Source organism: Marmota monax, unplaced genomic scaffold (assembly GCF_021218885.2).
Source record: "Marmota monax isolate L192 unplaced genomic scaffold, Marmota_monax_Labrador192_F-V1.1 WCK01_AAM20220418_F8-fsc00023, whole genome shotgun sequence".
NCBI lineage: Eukaryota > Metazoa > Chordata > Mammalia > Rodentia > Sciuridae > Marmota > Marmota monax.
Window position 1 is genome coordinate 17,547,195 of NW_026692907.1, and position 13,394 is coordinate 17,560,588.

The 13,394-nt window shown below is 39.4% G+C and overlaps 1 protein-coding gene across 7 annotated transcripts in view; it reads left to right on the plus strand.

Moving 5' to 3' along the window:
• Nucleotides 1-10,136: 10,136 nt before the first annotated feature.
• The window catches only part of Lrrc7 (leucine rich repeat containing 7), a 552,277-nt gene continuing 549,019 nt past the window's right edge, over nucleotides 10,137-13,394 (plus strand). For 5 of the 7 annotated variants that reach the window (XM_058581585.1, XM_046451172.2, XM_058581588.1 and 2 more), the window contains exon 1: nucleotides 10,137-11,283. Coding sequence is in view for 6 of the 7 variants with exons in the window: in XM_046451172.2 (XP_046307128.2) it covers nucleotides 11,282-11,283 (2 nt within the window). In the remaining variant the exon portion in view is untranslated. The remainder of the gene's footprint in view (nucleotides 11,284-13,394) is intronic. The other 2 variants (XM_046451173.2, XM_058581589.1) reach the window with 2 other exon arrangements.

The window sequence follows — 13,394 nt, forward strand, 5'->3', positions numbered from 1 at the left end:
GTATAATGGTATTAATTGGCATGAACATATTTTATATACAGAGATACAAAATATAGTGCTCTATATGTGTAATAAGAATTGTGAAGCATTTCACTGTTGTTGTGTATTAAAAAAATAACAATTTGTAAATCAATGGATGTGTAACTGATGTGAATCTGCAATCTGTGTATGGGGTGAAGGTGGGAGTTCATAACCCACTAGAATCAAAGTGTGGAATATGATATGTCAAGAAATTTGTAATGTTTTGAACAACCCACAATAAAAAATTAAAAAAAAAAATAATAATAATAATAAAATTAAAAAATAGCAAACTATGAGTGTGTCTTTTCCCCCACATTCTCACCAACACTTATTGTTGTTTGTGTGCTTAATAGCTGCCACTCTGACTGGAGTGAGATGAAATCTTAGAAAGTTTTGATTTTCATTTTTCTAATTGCTAAAGATGTTGAACATTTTTTCATATATTTGTTGATTGATTGTACATTCTTTTCTGAGAAGTGTCTCTTTAGTTCCTTGGCCCATTTATTGATTGGGTTACTTGATTTTGGGTGTTTAGCTTTTTGAGTTCTTTATATATCCTAGAGTATCTATCTGATACTATATACCTAGTGCTCTATCTGATGTGCAAGTGGTAAAGATTTGTTCCTAAGATGGAGGCTATCTATTCACCTCACTGATTGTTTCTTTTGCTGAGAAGAAGCTTTTTAGTTTGAATCCATCTTATTTATTAATTCTGGTGGGACTGAAAAATAGTGCAGTCAATATGGAAAGCAATGGAGATTCCTTAGAAATTGGGAATGGAACTACCTTTTGACCCAGCTATCCCACTCCTTGGTGTATACCCAAAGAACTTAAACAGCATACTACAGGGACACAACCACATCAATGTTTATTACAGTACAATTCACAATAGCCAAACTGTGGAATCAACCTAGATGCCCTTCAGTAGATGAATGGATAAAAACATGTGGCATATATACACAAAGGAATATTAATCAGCAATAAAAGGGAATAAAATCATGGCATTTGCAGATAAATATATGGAGTTGTAGAATATAATGCTGAGTGAAGTTAGCCAATCCCAAAAAACAAAATGCCAAATGTTTTCTCTGATATAAGGAGGCTGATTCATAGTGGGGTTGGCAGGGGGAGCATGGGAGGATCAGATAAACTCTAGATAGGGCAAAGGGGTGGGAGGAAAAGGGAAGTAGCATGGGGGTAGGAAAGACGGTTGAATGAGATGGACATTATTACCCTAAGTACATATATGAAGACATGAATGATGTGAATATACTTCAGATACAACCAGAAATATGAAAAATTGTGCTCTATATATGTAATATAACTATAATGCAGTCTGCTGTCATATATAACAAATTAGAATAAAAATAAAAATAAATAGCAAACTACCTCTGTTTTTATTGTTTCATGGACAGAAAATTGTTGAGGGAAGGACTCTTTGGAGGCCAAAATTAAGAGAAATTGGGAAACATAAGATAAAGAACATTAAACAACTCAAAGCATTTAAAATTCTCATAAAGGAATTGCCAGTTTCAGTCATCTGGAATGTATCTACTAACAGTCAGCTGAATAGTTCACTAGACCTTTAGCCTAAGAAAGGTGGGAGTTAAATAAAACCTCTACTTAAAGGTGACACCCCTGAAGGGTTTCATTTTCACAACATGGTTATTTCGAAAACACCTACCTACTGAAAAATAGGGGTTATAAGTCGCATTGTCTGCATCAACTTTGGCTCTGGGTGGGGAAGAAATTCTTTTCTATAAGGATTAATAATCATAGGCATGCCCTTTTCAGCATTTGGAGTTTATTTATGTGATCTGGGAAATAAACAGCTAAAAACTGAAATGATTTAAGTAATAGCTCCCTGGAGCTCCTGAAAGAAACAAATACAAATTATTTCTGGAGAGAAACAATCAAGGTTTCACATAATTCCCACAGGTAAAGGTCAATGGAGAATAAACTCACAATACACACACACAAAAAAGTACACCATCATGAACAAAATTCAGAAAAAAAATAAAATAGCCCCTCAAATTAGACAAGAATATCAGATATTGAAATTGTTACAGCATAGAATATGAAGTAGTGAATTAAAAATATGAACAAGAAACATGATGCTTGCAGAAACTATCAGAACATTTTAATATATAACTAAATAGAACTTCCTGAAATTATAAATGTAATTAGTGGTATTAAATACACAATGATGTGATAAATATATCATAGTTGGGAGAGAATTAGTAAACTGAATGATAAAGAACACAAATTTGCATAGATACAGAAATAGACAAAGAGAAAAAATATGGAAGAGATGGTAGTAGATATAGAAGATAAAATAAAGAGACAATATAGAGAATGAGGGGGATTGAAGACAATATATAAATAGGATGAATACATTTCAAATGAATTTTAAATTTCTAGTGCATTGGAAATAAATAAAATAAAATATTAGGAAATAAAATGAAAGGAAATACCATAACTAAACACGTATTATTCAAAGAAGGGGAAAGAAAATGGCTCATAAGTCACCAGAATGGTGGAATGATTGGCTACAAAGAAATGGCAATTATACTGAGTACAAATATTACAACTTCAACAATGGACAACAAAACTTGGGGGAAAATATCTTCAAAGCAACTATCCATGGTGAATCATACCCCACCTAACTATTAGTCACAAATAAGATTAAGAAAGATATATTCATCTAACCTAACATTTTGGACTTTGCATGTTTTTTGGGTGTATATGGTGGAGGGCAGTAACCAGGAATTGAACTTGGGGCAGTTGACCATGGAGCCATATCCCCAACACTATTTGTCATTTTATTTAGAGATAGGGTCTTATTGAGTTGCTTAGTTCCTCACCTTTGCTGAGGCTGGCTTTGAACTCCTGATCCTCCTGTCTTGGCCTCCTGAGCTGCTGGGATTCCAGATGAGTGCCACCATACCTGACTGGAATTTGTGGTTTTTATAGTTGTTTATTATATAAGTTGCAAACTATTGACACGAAAATGTAACAAAAGTAAAATATTGTCCTGAATCCAAGTAGTTTACTAGTATCATACAACCATACACTGCTTTTCTTGATGATAAAACTAAATGGTTTTCAAAAAATTGTATAATAATAAGTAGTATAACTTTATTGTTAATAATCAATAGTATCAAGTCTCCATCTTGAACCTTGAGTAGATTATATGCTAAATACTTCCATCAAAAATATACTGAGATATTCTGCTGGAATATGTATACCCAAAGGCATTTATTAGCCTCTTAATTAGGCATAATACTGAGACCTAACCAAACAATGTTGAGTCCTGACTATATATGATATTTAAATTATCCTATTCCATCCTGCTTTTATTAAAAATATATAGTTTAATGGATCATAAAATTTTTGAATTATTATATTTACCATCACTGCTGGACTATTTTCTCTCTGGCAGATAGATTGACAAGATATGTGCAGAGTGGGGGAAAAAAGAAAAAAAAATGTAAAATAGTATTATTAGAGTTATCACACCTTAGTATATTTTGTCAAAATCAAATTATGATTTAATTTACTCATATTTACCTCCATCATTTAGACTTACATAATAAGCAAAATAGGGTCTTTCTATATCTATTTCCCCATCACTAAATGGAAAGGCATTTTTCTCCTAGGAAGTCTCTTTCTGGAACAGAGAATATTCTTGCCATTGTAACTGAAGTCCCAGGAGTTGAGTTATGAGATAAAACAATTATAAGTGGGCTGATGTAACACCACAAACAAGGCACCACTCTAGCAGTGATTTCAAAAAGTAGAAATATTAGAATTTAATTGTTGCCAATGTTTTCAGTTATGCATTTGGAGGTATGGCAAGCACAAAGGAAAAAAAATAACTTAATGATCATAAAAGTAGAGATCTAACCACATTAACAGACTGACAAATTTCTACAGTAACTCTTTTGTAGACCTAAAGACAATTTTATAAATTGATCCCAATTGTAAAGATGTTTAGGTTTAAGGTCATTTACAAAATAATATTTATAATAATGTATTTGTTATTTTTCTACTATTTATGATGTTACCAATATTCAATTTTAGAAAGATCTTCCAAGAAATATCAGAAATAAAATATTTTAATGTTTTTATCATTTTGTGGGATAGATGACACTCCATTCATGAGTATTTTCTTGCCCCAACTTCTAAGGAAAAATAATTGGTACGTCCATAGTTTATTGGTTTATCACAGAAATGATTTAGTATCCATAATACACAGATTCTTGGATTAAGGGATTGTGTCATCTAAGGGAAGGTGAATGCTATATGTGCTCTGAATTGTGTGTACATGTAGTTTGAACTCTGGTTAGGTGTGCACTGTGATTCATGTATTTGTAGACCACTGGATGTTTTCAGTAATTTATAGCTATCATTTAAAAAAAGATTTCTAGAAAAAAAATCAACTATATTTCAATAATTCCTAATTCTTCAAGTTAATAATAATGAGCTGTATTGACATTTAAGAACATAAGATAATGCAATTGTGGGAGGGGGTGGGTACTGGGGATTGAACCACTAAGCCACATCCCCTCACTATTTTGTATTTGATTTAGAGACAGGGTCTCACTGAATTGCTTAGCACCTCACTTTTGCTGAGGCTGGCTTTGAACTAGTGATCCTCCTGCCTCAGCCTCTCAAGCTGCTGGGATTACAGGCTTGCCACTGTGCCCAGTGGATAATGCAATTTTAGAATTTGAAAAACTTTAGGTTAGTTTCAAAATGTTAATTTTAGAATGAAGAAATGTATTTAAAAATGTTATATGGTTATGAAAATGTCTAGAGATGGCAACAATATTCTCAGAAAATATTTACACTGAAATATGTTGATGAACTTATCTATATTGTTTTCCTTAAAAAATGTTTTATTGTTCTTGGCTGCCCTTTTGCTCAGATTTTATCTAAGATCAGATTTCTGTTAGACGACTAGCATGATAAATAAATGTCGTTTGAAGTTCTTGTGAGAGCAAAGTGCCAATTTGATATAGCACTACACAGCACACAGACTTGGGAGTTCACGATCTGTTTTAAAGAGATCTGTGGGGTGAGAAATATTAAGCAAGCAATCTGTACCACACTTAGGAATTAATAATACAAAAAGAAAGGATGGAGAAAAGGCAAAGACATTTTGAAGAACAAGATGAGAGCCCTTGCGCTCCCTACGTATCAATATTGATTATAAAGTTATAGTATTTCAGACAGTTTTCAATTTGGACAACACAGAGGAACAAATGAAAACAAATTAACAGCTCAAAAAATAGACCAACAAACTAATATATTATAGACTATTCTGTAGTACAGTAGCAGCCCTTGGGGATGGGGGGATTAAGCCATACCTCACACCATACAAAGAATCAAAGTCTGGAAGGAACAAAATATACTATTATAAAGTTTTTAGAACAAAAACACAAAAAAGGATATTTAAAACCTTCATGCAATAAAGCTTTCCTGAAAGTAGATGGCACATAATGGAAAGAATTAATAAATTTGACAATATTAAATTAAAGCTTCTTTTCATAAAAATGAGCACATATTGAGGGAAAAAAAAAAACAAAACAAAAGATGAGATGTAACTGACAAAAGAATTAGAATCCAGAATCCATGAACACATGCACACACATAGAGTGTTGGTCAATTTTGTTGTCACTGTGACCAGAACACCTGACAAGAATAACTTAAAGGAGGAAAAGTTTATCTTTGGTTCACCATTTCAAAGGCTCAATCCATTGTTAGTCAACTCTGTTGCTCTGGGCCTGTGGCAAGGCAGAACATCATGGCAGAGGAAAGATTCTTGGCAAAAGGCATCGGAGAAGGAGAAGGAGGGAGGGAAGGAGAAAAGAAGGGAGAAAAAGAGAGGAAAGAGCACTGATAAAAAGCCAGGGACAAATATAATACTCAAGTGCATGCCTCCAGTGATCTACTTCCTCCAGCCATGTGCCACCTGCCTATAGTTACCACTAGTAGCCCATTCAAAATATTAATCCAGCAAATGAATTAATCTACTGATTAGGATCCAGCTTTCTTAATGTAACCATTTCACCTTTGAACATTCCTGCATAGAATATCATGTTTCTAACACACAAGATCATATTATATAAACACACACAAACAGACACAGATCAAGAAAAAGCAATTGAAAATGAGTGAAATATACAAATAAACAATTCATATTGGAAATGTAGATGGCAAACCCCACCAAAAGGTGTTCAATCTCACAAGTAAGCAGTAAAATATGAATCTAAACTATGATAAAGCACTATTTTATATCCCATACGCTGGATAACATTAAAATGTCTGATAATACCAAGCACTGCCAGCATATGGATCAAAAAAACCCCCACACTTTTCAAGATTTAAATTTATTCTTAACTAGTATATACAAACATATGGTTATGAAAGTACATATGATGCTTCAATACATGTATTCATCATGTAATTTTCAAATCAAGGTAAATACATAATCTCCTCAAATATGTATCACTTTCTTTACAATGAAAAATTTCAAAATCTTTGCTTCTAGTTTTTTGGAACACACAGCATATTATCTTATCATTATCTAAAGCCACCTTACTGTTCAAGAGCACACCAGAACTCCTTCTGTGTATCTAACTATAACAATAACCTTTTGCCATCCACTTTCCAGCCTCTGATAATCACCATTCTACTCTCAACTTCCATGAGATCAAGCAAGAAACAAACAAACAAACAAATAAAAAACTCTCAGAGATGCTACTATGAATGCAAATTCTTGAAGAACAATTTAATATTGTAAATATTATACTTTACAACCCAGAAATCCACTCATAGGTGGTATGTAAACTCAAAAAACTCTTTTATAAATACATAGAGATATAAACAAACATGTTCATAACAACATTACTTATAATAGCAAAAATTATCATCAGAATAAAAATATCATAAATTCCCACAATCACCTATATGGCAGAGGAAAAAAAATTAGTGAACAAGAAAGTCACATCAAGATGAATCATTCTTAAACACATAATGCTGATTTTTTAAAAATTAAAAACAAGTTATAAAAGAATACATATTATATGATTTATGTGAGGGTTCAGTATGCAAAACAGTACAAAAATATTGTTAGTGGCAAAAATGCACAAAATTTATGAATGTACAATTAATAAAAAACTCAGGAATGAGGTTGTAAGGCAGAGGAGAGATAGTGGACCTAGACTGGAGGCTTCAATCATATCCATAATGCATAAAGTTCTCCTCCTTAAGGTAGATGGTGGGTACATCAGTGAACATTGTGTTTTTTGTATACCTTAATTATTCAAATTAATTTTTAAAAATAAAAAACAAAAACCTAAAGGAATTAAAATCTATAATAAAGAAGCACTCTCTTAAGCTAGAACAGATGGTTAATCAGAGATATCAGTTTTCACAGTAAAGGCCATCTAATAAATCTTAATGACCTACTACCATTTCCTATTCAAAACTTTGTCCTTGCTTTTCAAATGCTAACAACAGAACAGCACTCTGCTTGCCTTTATGGTACCCCACTGATATTGATATTATCATACTAGACTCTATCAGCTCTGAGTTCTTCAGAAATGTATCTCCATGCCTCGAAATTTACCAGTTTACTATTATCCCCATTACCAATATCTTCTGGAGCCAATCTCATTAAGACATTAATTCTTAAAGCTGAGTATTATACTCTCTGTATATAGTACTATTTTAATTAAACATTTGCCAAAGAGTACATCTTTTAAGACAAAGGACATTTCATGCATCCAAAGAAAAATATTGGGAAAATATTTGGTACCTTTTGTTTAATATCAATTACCATGTATTTTATTTTCAAATAAGCTTAGTCTTGTTTATCCTGGAAACAGATTATCATTTCAAAGATTTTAATAGCATGGGTCAAGAACTTGATTAACATATTATAAACTTTGATAGCCTTAATATCTAAACATTTATGGATACCATCTGATCAGCTAGTCTGTTAAAACTACCTTGATTTAATTTTTAAAGTTGTGGCTGTTGGACTTTTCTATGAACAACATCAGAGGACATTTAGATTCATCTTTCTCCAATACAGTCAGCTGCATTGATAATGGGCAACTTGGAATTTAAAGACAGTATCTACATTTGCATTTCAATAGTTTCATAATTCCATGAAACCACTGAAATCTCTTCAATATGCTTCATTGTTTAAATAGTGAAGGTGGCAAATTTTTCTTCAAGATCCATGAATCTTAGGGAAAACAATTGGGCCATGGCATTCAAAGCCTATTCTAAAGAGGATGTCTTCTTTTATTGTTTAATACAAAATTCATGTTTCATGTTAAAAAATCTTTTGTCCATTTGGATTTTTATGGCACAATATTGAAATCACTAAATAAGAGAGAAAGGAGGATGTGTGGCTTAAATATAGTATAGCAGCACCATCAACTTTCAATTTGGGGTTCCTCAAATACCACCTTTGTCCTCAATGGAAAGGAAAAAACTTGTTTTCACTCAGGGAAACAATTTCACTCAACACACAGAATGTCACTTCATCAGTAGGTAGGTGCCCTCTTTGCAAGGACCTGCAGTTACCCATAATTGGCTGTGATTTTATATAAAAGAACTTCTGTGAAATATTTTGGTATGAGAGAATCCTGGAGTTAAAATAAGAAATTCTGAGTTCAGGAACAGGGCAGCTGAGTACCTTTCTGAGATGAGCCTTTATGCCTTCTTTTAATTGTGGATCTACAGAAAGAAGGAATGAAATATCATGTGTGACAGTATTGTGTAAATTGCATTCAAGAGAATTGGAAGCCTATGAAGGATTGCTTTCATAGGATTCTTGTATCAAATTACTTTTCCAGTAGATTTTTCGATTGATATCTAAATTTTTTCATATAATCCCATTTGGCTGAGGCATTGAGATGTGGCAAGATGTTCACAAGGACAAAACTGTGTGAAAAATTAGAGCTCAACAAAGGTTAATTTAAAAACAGTTGTTCTTTTGACATGTTTATCCCCATTTATTTGCCATTTTCAGAAGCTGTTTCATGGTGTTTTGTAGCACTTTTTAAAAAAAATGATCAGGCTTTACAAAACATACCCTCACTACTTTTCCTTTCTACATGCAAATTATACCAAACACTGGGAAACCTTCTTTAAAAGTCAGCCCACCTTTCCAGTCAAGATAAAGTGGACAATAATCCTTCCCCTTGGTTCTCTGCAGATTAGGTTTCAGCCTCCCAAGGCTTTTCCTAGACAATCCCCAGCAGTCAGGAAAAATGATATTTAACCTTGAAGATTTTAGTATTCCAAATCTAATACAAGCAAGTGCTTTTTTCTTTTCGGTATACTGTAAGCTTACATACATCTCAACATGGCATTTAAATGCCACACACAGTCTGACTGTATTAGCGATTAGGGGAGGAAAGGGAAGAGTATTCCTCTTCTATAATGAAGAAACAACCAAACCAACCAACCCAGAGGCTATATCCCACAAAAGAATGATTCCAGGACAATAAATCTATGTTAAAAGATTACATCAGATGTGTCTAGAGAATACAAGTCTACATATAGCACTAGCTTCTATATTTTTTAACATATTGCTGCTTATGAGAGTTTAAAGGGAAGTGAGAACAAAGTGTGTGTGCCTTTATGTGAGTGTGTGTGTGTGTGTGTGTGTGTGTGTTCGTTCCTGTGTGTGTCAGGGCAGGAGGAGGGGCGGTGACTAGATGAAGGGAAAGTTGGGAAACCCTTCTGTTTTTGCGCACTCCCAGAGCAGCAATCCAGCCCCAGAATGAGAAGGGGACATGAGAGCTGGCACAAGGGTCTCTGCCATGACTGATATGAAGCGACTGGACACGGAAGCAAAGACTTTTCTCCTTGGCAGCCAACAACCTGCAGCAGGCAAGGCGGGCGGGGGAGGAAACCCCGAGGAGGCGCTCCTGGCCGCCTCTTTGCTGAGATAGCAGGAGCGGCAGCCTGCGGAGCCACGAGCGCAGCGTCACTGAGCTGGTGCGGGTGCAGGGGCGCGCAGGCAGGCGCACAGGCAGGGAGCCGCTTCTGCCACCCAGTTGCAGGCGCTGCAGGACAACCGTGCCGCCAGAGCGCCCGGGGCCGTTCCGCAAGCGCGAGAAGCCTGCGGCTGCGCTGCCCAGCGCGGTGCCTCGTGCCACCTGCCTCGCGCGCCGCGGGCGACTGGAGGAACCCAGAGAGCTCGGCCTGCTGTCCCGTTTTCGAAAAGCAGCCTGTGGCGGCGGAGCCGGGAGGAGAGCATTTCAGTTTTCTACGGGACTGAGATTTTTTTTTTCCTCCTTACAATTTGGGGGGGAGTCCTAGTAGAGGTCAGAGGGGCAAGAGAGGATCTAGAAAAGCTGCCGAGGACTGTGAACATGGGCACCCTCTCCTATCATTGGAAAATCTCCTTGACATTTTTCACACTTTGAAGCAGCTGCAGCTGGTGTCGTCGGAAAAGGGGGTGGGAAAAAAAGAGAGGGGGCGGGGAGAGCAGGGAGACACTGGCAAGAGCCAAGAGCAGCGCCTCCTCTCCTGCCAATCCTGGCACCTGTGCGCCGAGCCACTGCACCGAGGAGGACCCCACTCCCGGCGAACCCCAGGCTTGAAGCCACGGACTCCCAGCCCTTGCACGGGGGCTTCTCGTCGGCGGGACCTGCAGCCTCCCACTCTGGCCACCGCCGCCGCCTTCGTCCGCCGAAGCACATTGCACCTCTGAGTAGCCCACTGCGCCCCAGCCCCCGGGGATCCTCGCCCAGCGGAGGCGCCGCGGCGGGCAGCGGGTGTTACAGAGTTGGGTCCCTTTCCTGCTCTTCTCTTCTCCGCCCAGGATTTATTGTCTGTGGAGCTTTCTGGGGGCGGGGAGGGAGCTGCGCCTCCGCCACCACCGCCGCTGCTGCTGCTGCGGTCGCTAGCGCGGCGCGCAGGGCAGGCGGAGGCCGGGGAGTGGACGCGCTCGTGCCTCCCCCGCCGGCGCTCTGGGCTTCCCCTCAGCGGCTCCCCGCGGGAACCTCACCAGCGGTCCACCTGAAGGGCATCAGCATCATGGTCTAACGCGGCACCTGCCTGGAATCCCCTCTTTCTCCTCCTCTTCCTCCTCCTACTCCTTCTCCTCCTCCTCCGAGGACTCTCGCTCCTACTCTACTGCGGACCCTCGAACACTTTAAGGAATAACCCTTAGCAGCTGCACGGCTCACGCTCTCCAGAACCTCATGGGCAGTTTCTCCCGCCGGCGATGTGAGTAGAGCACTCTCGCATGGTAGCCGAGGGGGCTGCGGGTATGTGTGTGTGCCCGGGGTGGGGGTGGCGGATCGCTGCTTGTGGCCGCACCGACCCTGACCACGCGCGGTGTGGGACCCCAGTGACCGGCCGGGGGTGGGCACTTGAGGGCGGGAGTCTTGGGCGCTCGCTGGGAGCTGCTCCTGAGGTGGCTCCGCGGAGGCGGCAGTGCTGTGGTAGGTGCCTGGCATTTGGAAATGGGATGCTAGCTGAGCGAGTGCACGGGAACACTGTGTGGCTTGGGCTGGCGAGAGACCCTAAAGGGTTACATACTGCGAAAAGGAAAGGTAAAGAGCGAGTGTTGGGCTCTAGTGCTGGGACCGTTGGTCCAGCTGAGGTTAGGCTTTGCTCCTCTTTATTATCTTGGGTAGCTCCAGTCAGCCTTTCCCGGAGGTGTGTGAGGGATCAAGCGCGTGTTTGAAACACACACACACACACACACACACACACACACACTTGTGGCAGGTCGCACTGGTTCCTTTATCTTGGAGGGTGTTGTATTACTGACTTGATAGCTAATTGTTTGAAAAATGCTTTTAGGAGATCTTTATGTCATTGAGGATTGCAGGGGTGGGGCTTGGGGGGAGATAAAGGAGATGAAGGAGCATGAAAGACTGGAGGACTGAAAGAAGTGGGGGAGCAATGGGGTAAAAGCTTTCCTAAGGAGTCAGGGAAAATGATGCCTCCCTCTCCCTATTCCAGACAACTCCTACCCGCACATCTCCTTTGTGTTCCTGGTGAACCCGCACTATTCCTAATTCACTACTGGGCCCCTTCGCATCCTCCTCTCCCAGTCATTAAGGATGCAGGACGCGTTTCTGATCCTATGTGGAAAGAGGGAGGAAAGCCCATTAGTATTAGGGTAATCATGGCACCCTGGCTCACCGGACCGTGAGACTGGCTACCGGAGGTCTCTAGTCTGTTTTTAGAGTCAAGAACCAGGAGGTGGGTGGGGATGAGATTGTACATATTGCCTTTAAAAATAGTGTGACTTCATAATAACGGAGATGGCTGCAAAATTGCTTCATTACACTACTTCTCTACCATCAGGGCGGAATAAAAGAACCTCCTCAGTCCTCTTCCTCTTTTCCCTCGCTATCTCCTCCCCATCAAGTCACAAAGCAAGCGGGTTGGGCGAGAGGGCTCAGCACGAGGCGAGGCGGAGAAGGGAAGGGGTCACTTTCACAACTCCTGGGAATCAGCTACAGATAGGAACCATCTGCGACGACTCCCACGTTCCTTTCGAAGTTCTCCTTCAAAAGGAATTAGAAAAAGCGGGAGGGGGTGGGTGGGAATCAGTGAGACACGGGGGTCCGCCACCTGCTCTTTTCCATTACTTTCCCAATACACTTACATCGAATTTACCTGCAGTGGTAATTGGGTCAGCAGGTAAATATCTGTTACCTGTAAATGTTGAAATATGGCTTTCCTGATGGAAGACATGCAATTTGTATTTGAGCATATTTTAACCTGGGCAATATTTCTAAGCACAAAAGAGATTTTATAGCGTGGGCGAGCAGAGTGCATTCCACCGAAAGCAGGACACGTGATCCCTCCAACCGGAGAGATACAGTATTAGGAACTCGCTTTTCTTTGTTCCAGGCTGAGCCTATGAAATGCTCAGCATCTCAGTTGCTGAAGTCCTCATATAAAAGAAAAAAATAATAACAGCAACAATAATAATAAGTTGACCTTAGGCGAGAACAGAGCGGAAAGGAGTCCAAGTGGATGGTTGCCTGTGAAGGGCTTGGATCTTCTGAAATTTCATTTCTGCCCACCCTTCATCCCCACCCCTGGTCCCAGCCGGCCCCCTCTTTCAAAATGAGGCATTCCCTGTGGGAAACGCTGTGGAAAAGTTCTCCAGCCCCTGCACACGTGGGTTCTACAGCGCCTCAGAACCTGCTGCCATTCGCAACAGATTCTGCCACCTCCCCAGTCCAAGTGTCATGCCTCAATTCAGGCATCCTTAAGCTGACTTCCCGGAAGGGAACCACTGGGAGATCTTTTTGCAAAAGACTGTGGAGCAGTCATGTCCATGCTGCTTGGAAACCACTGATCAAACCAGGAAA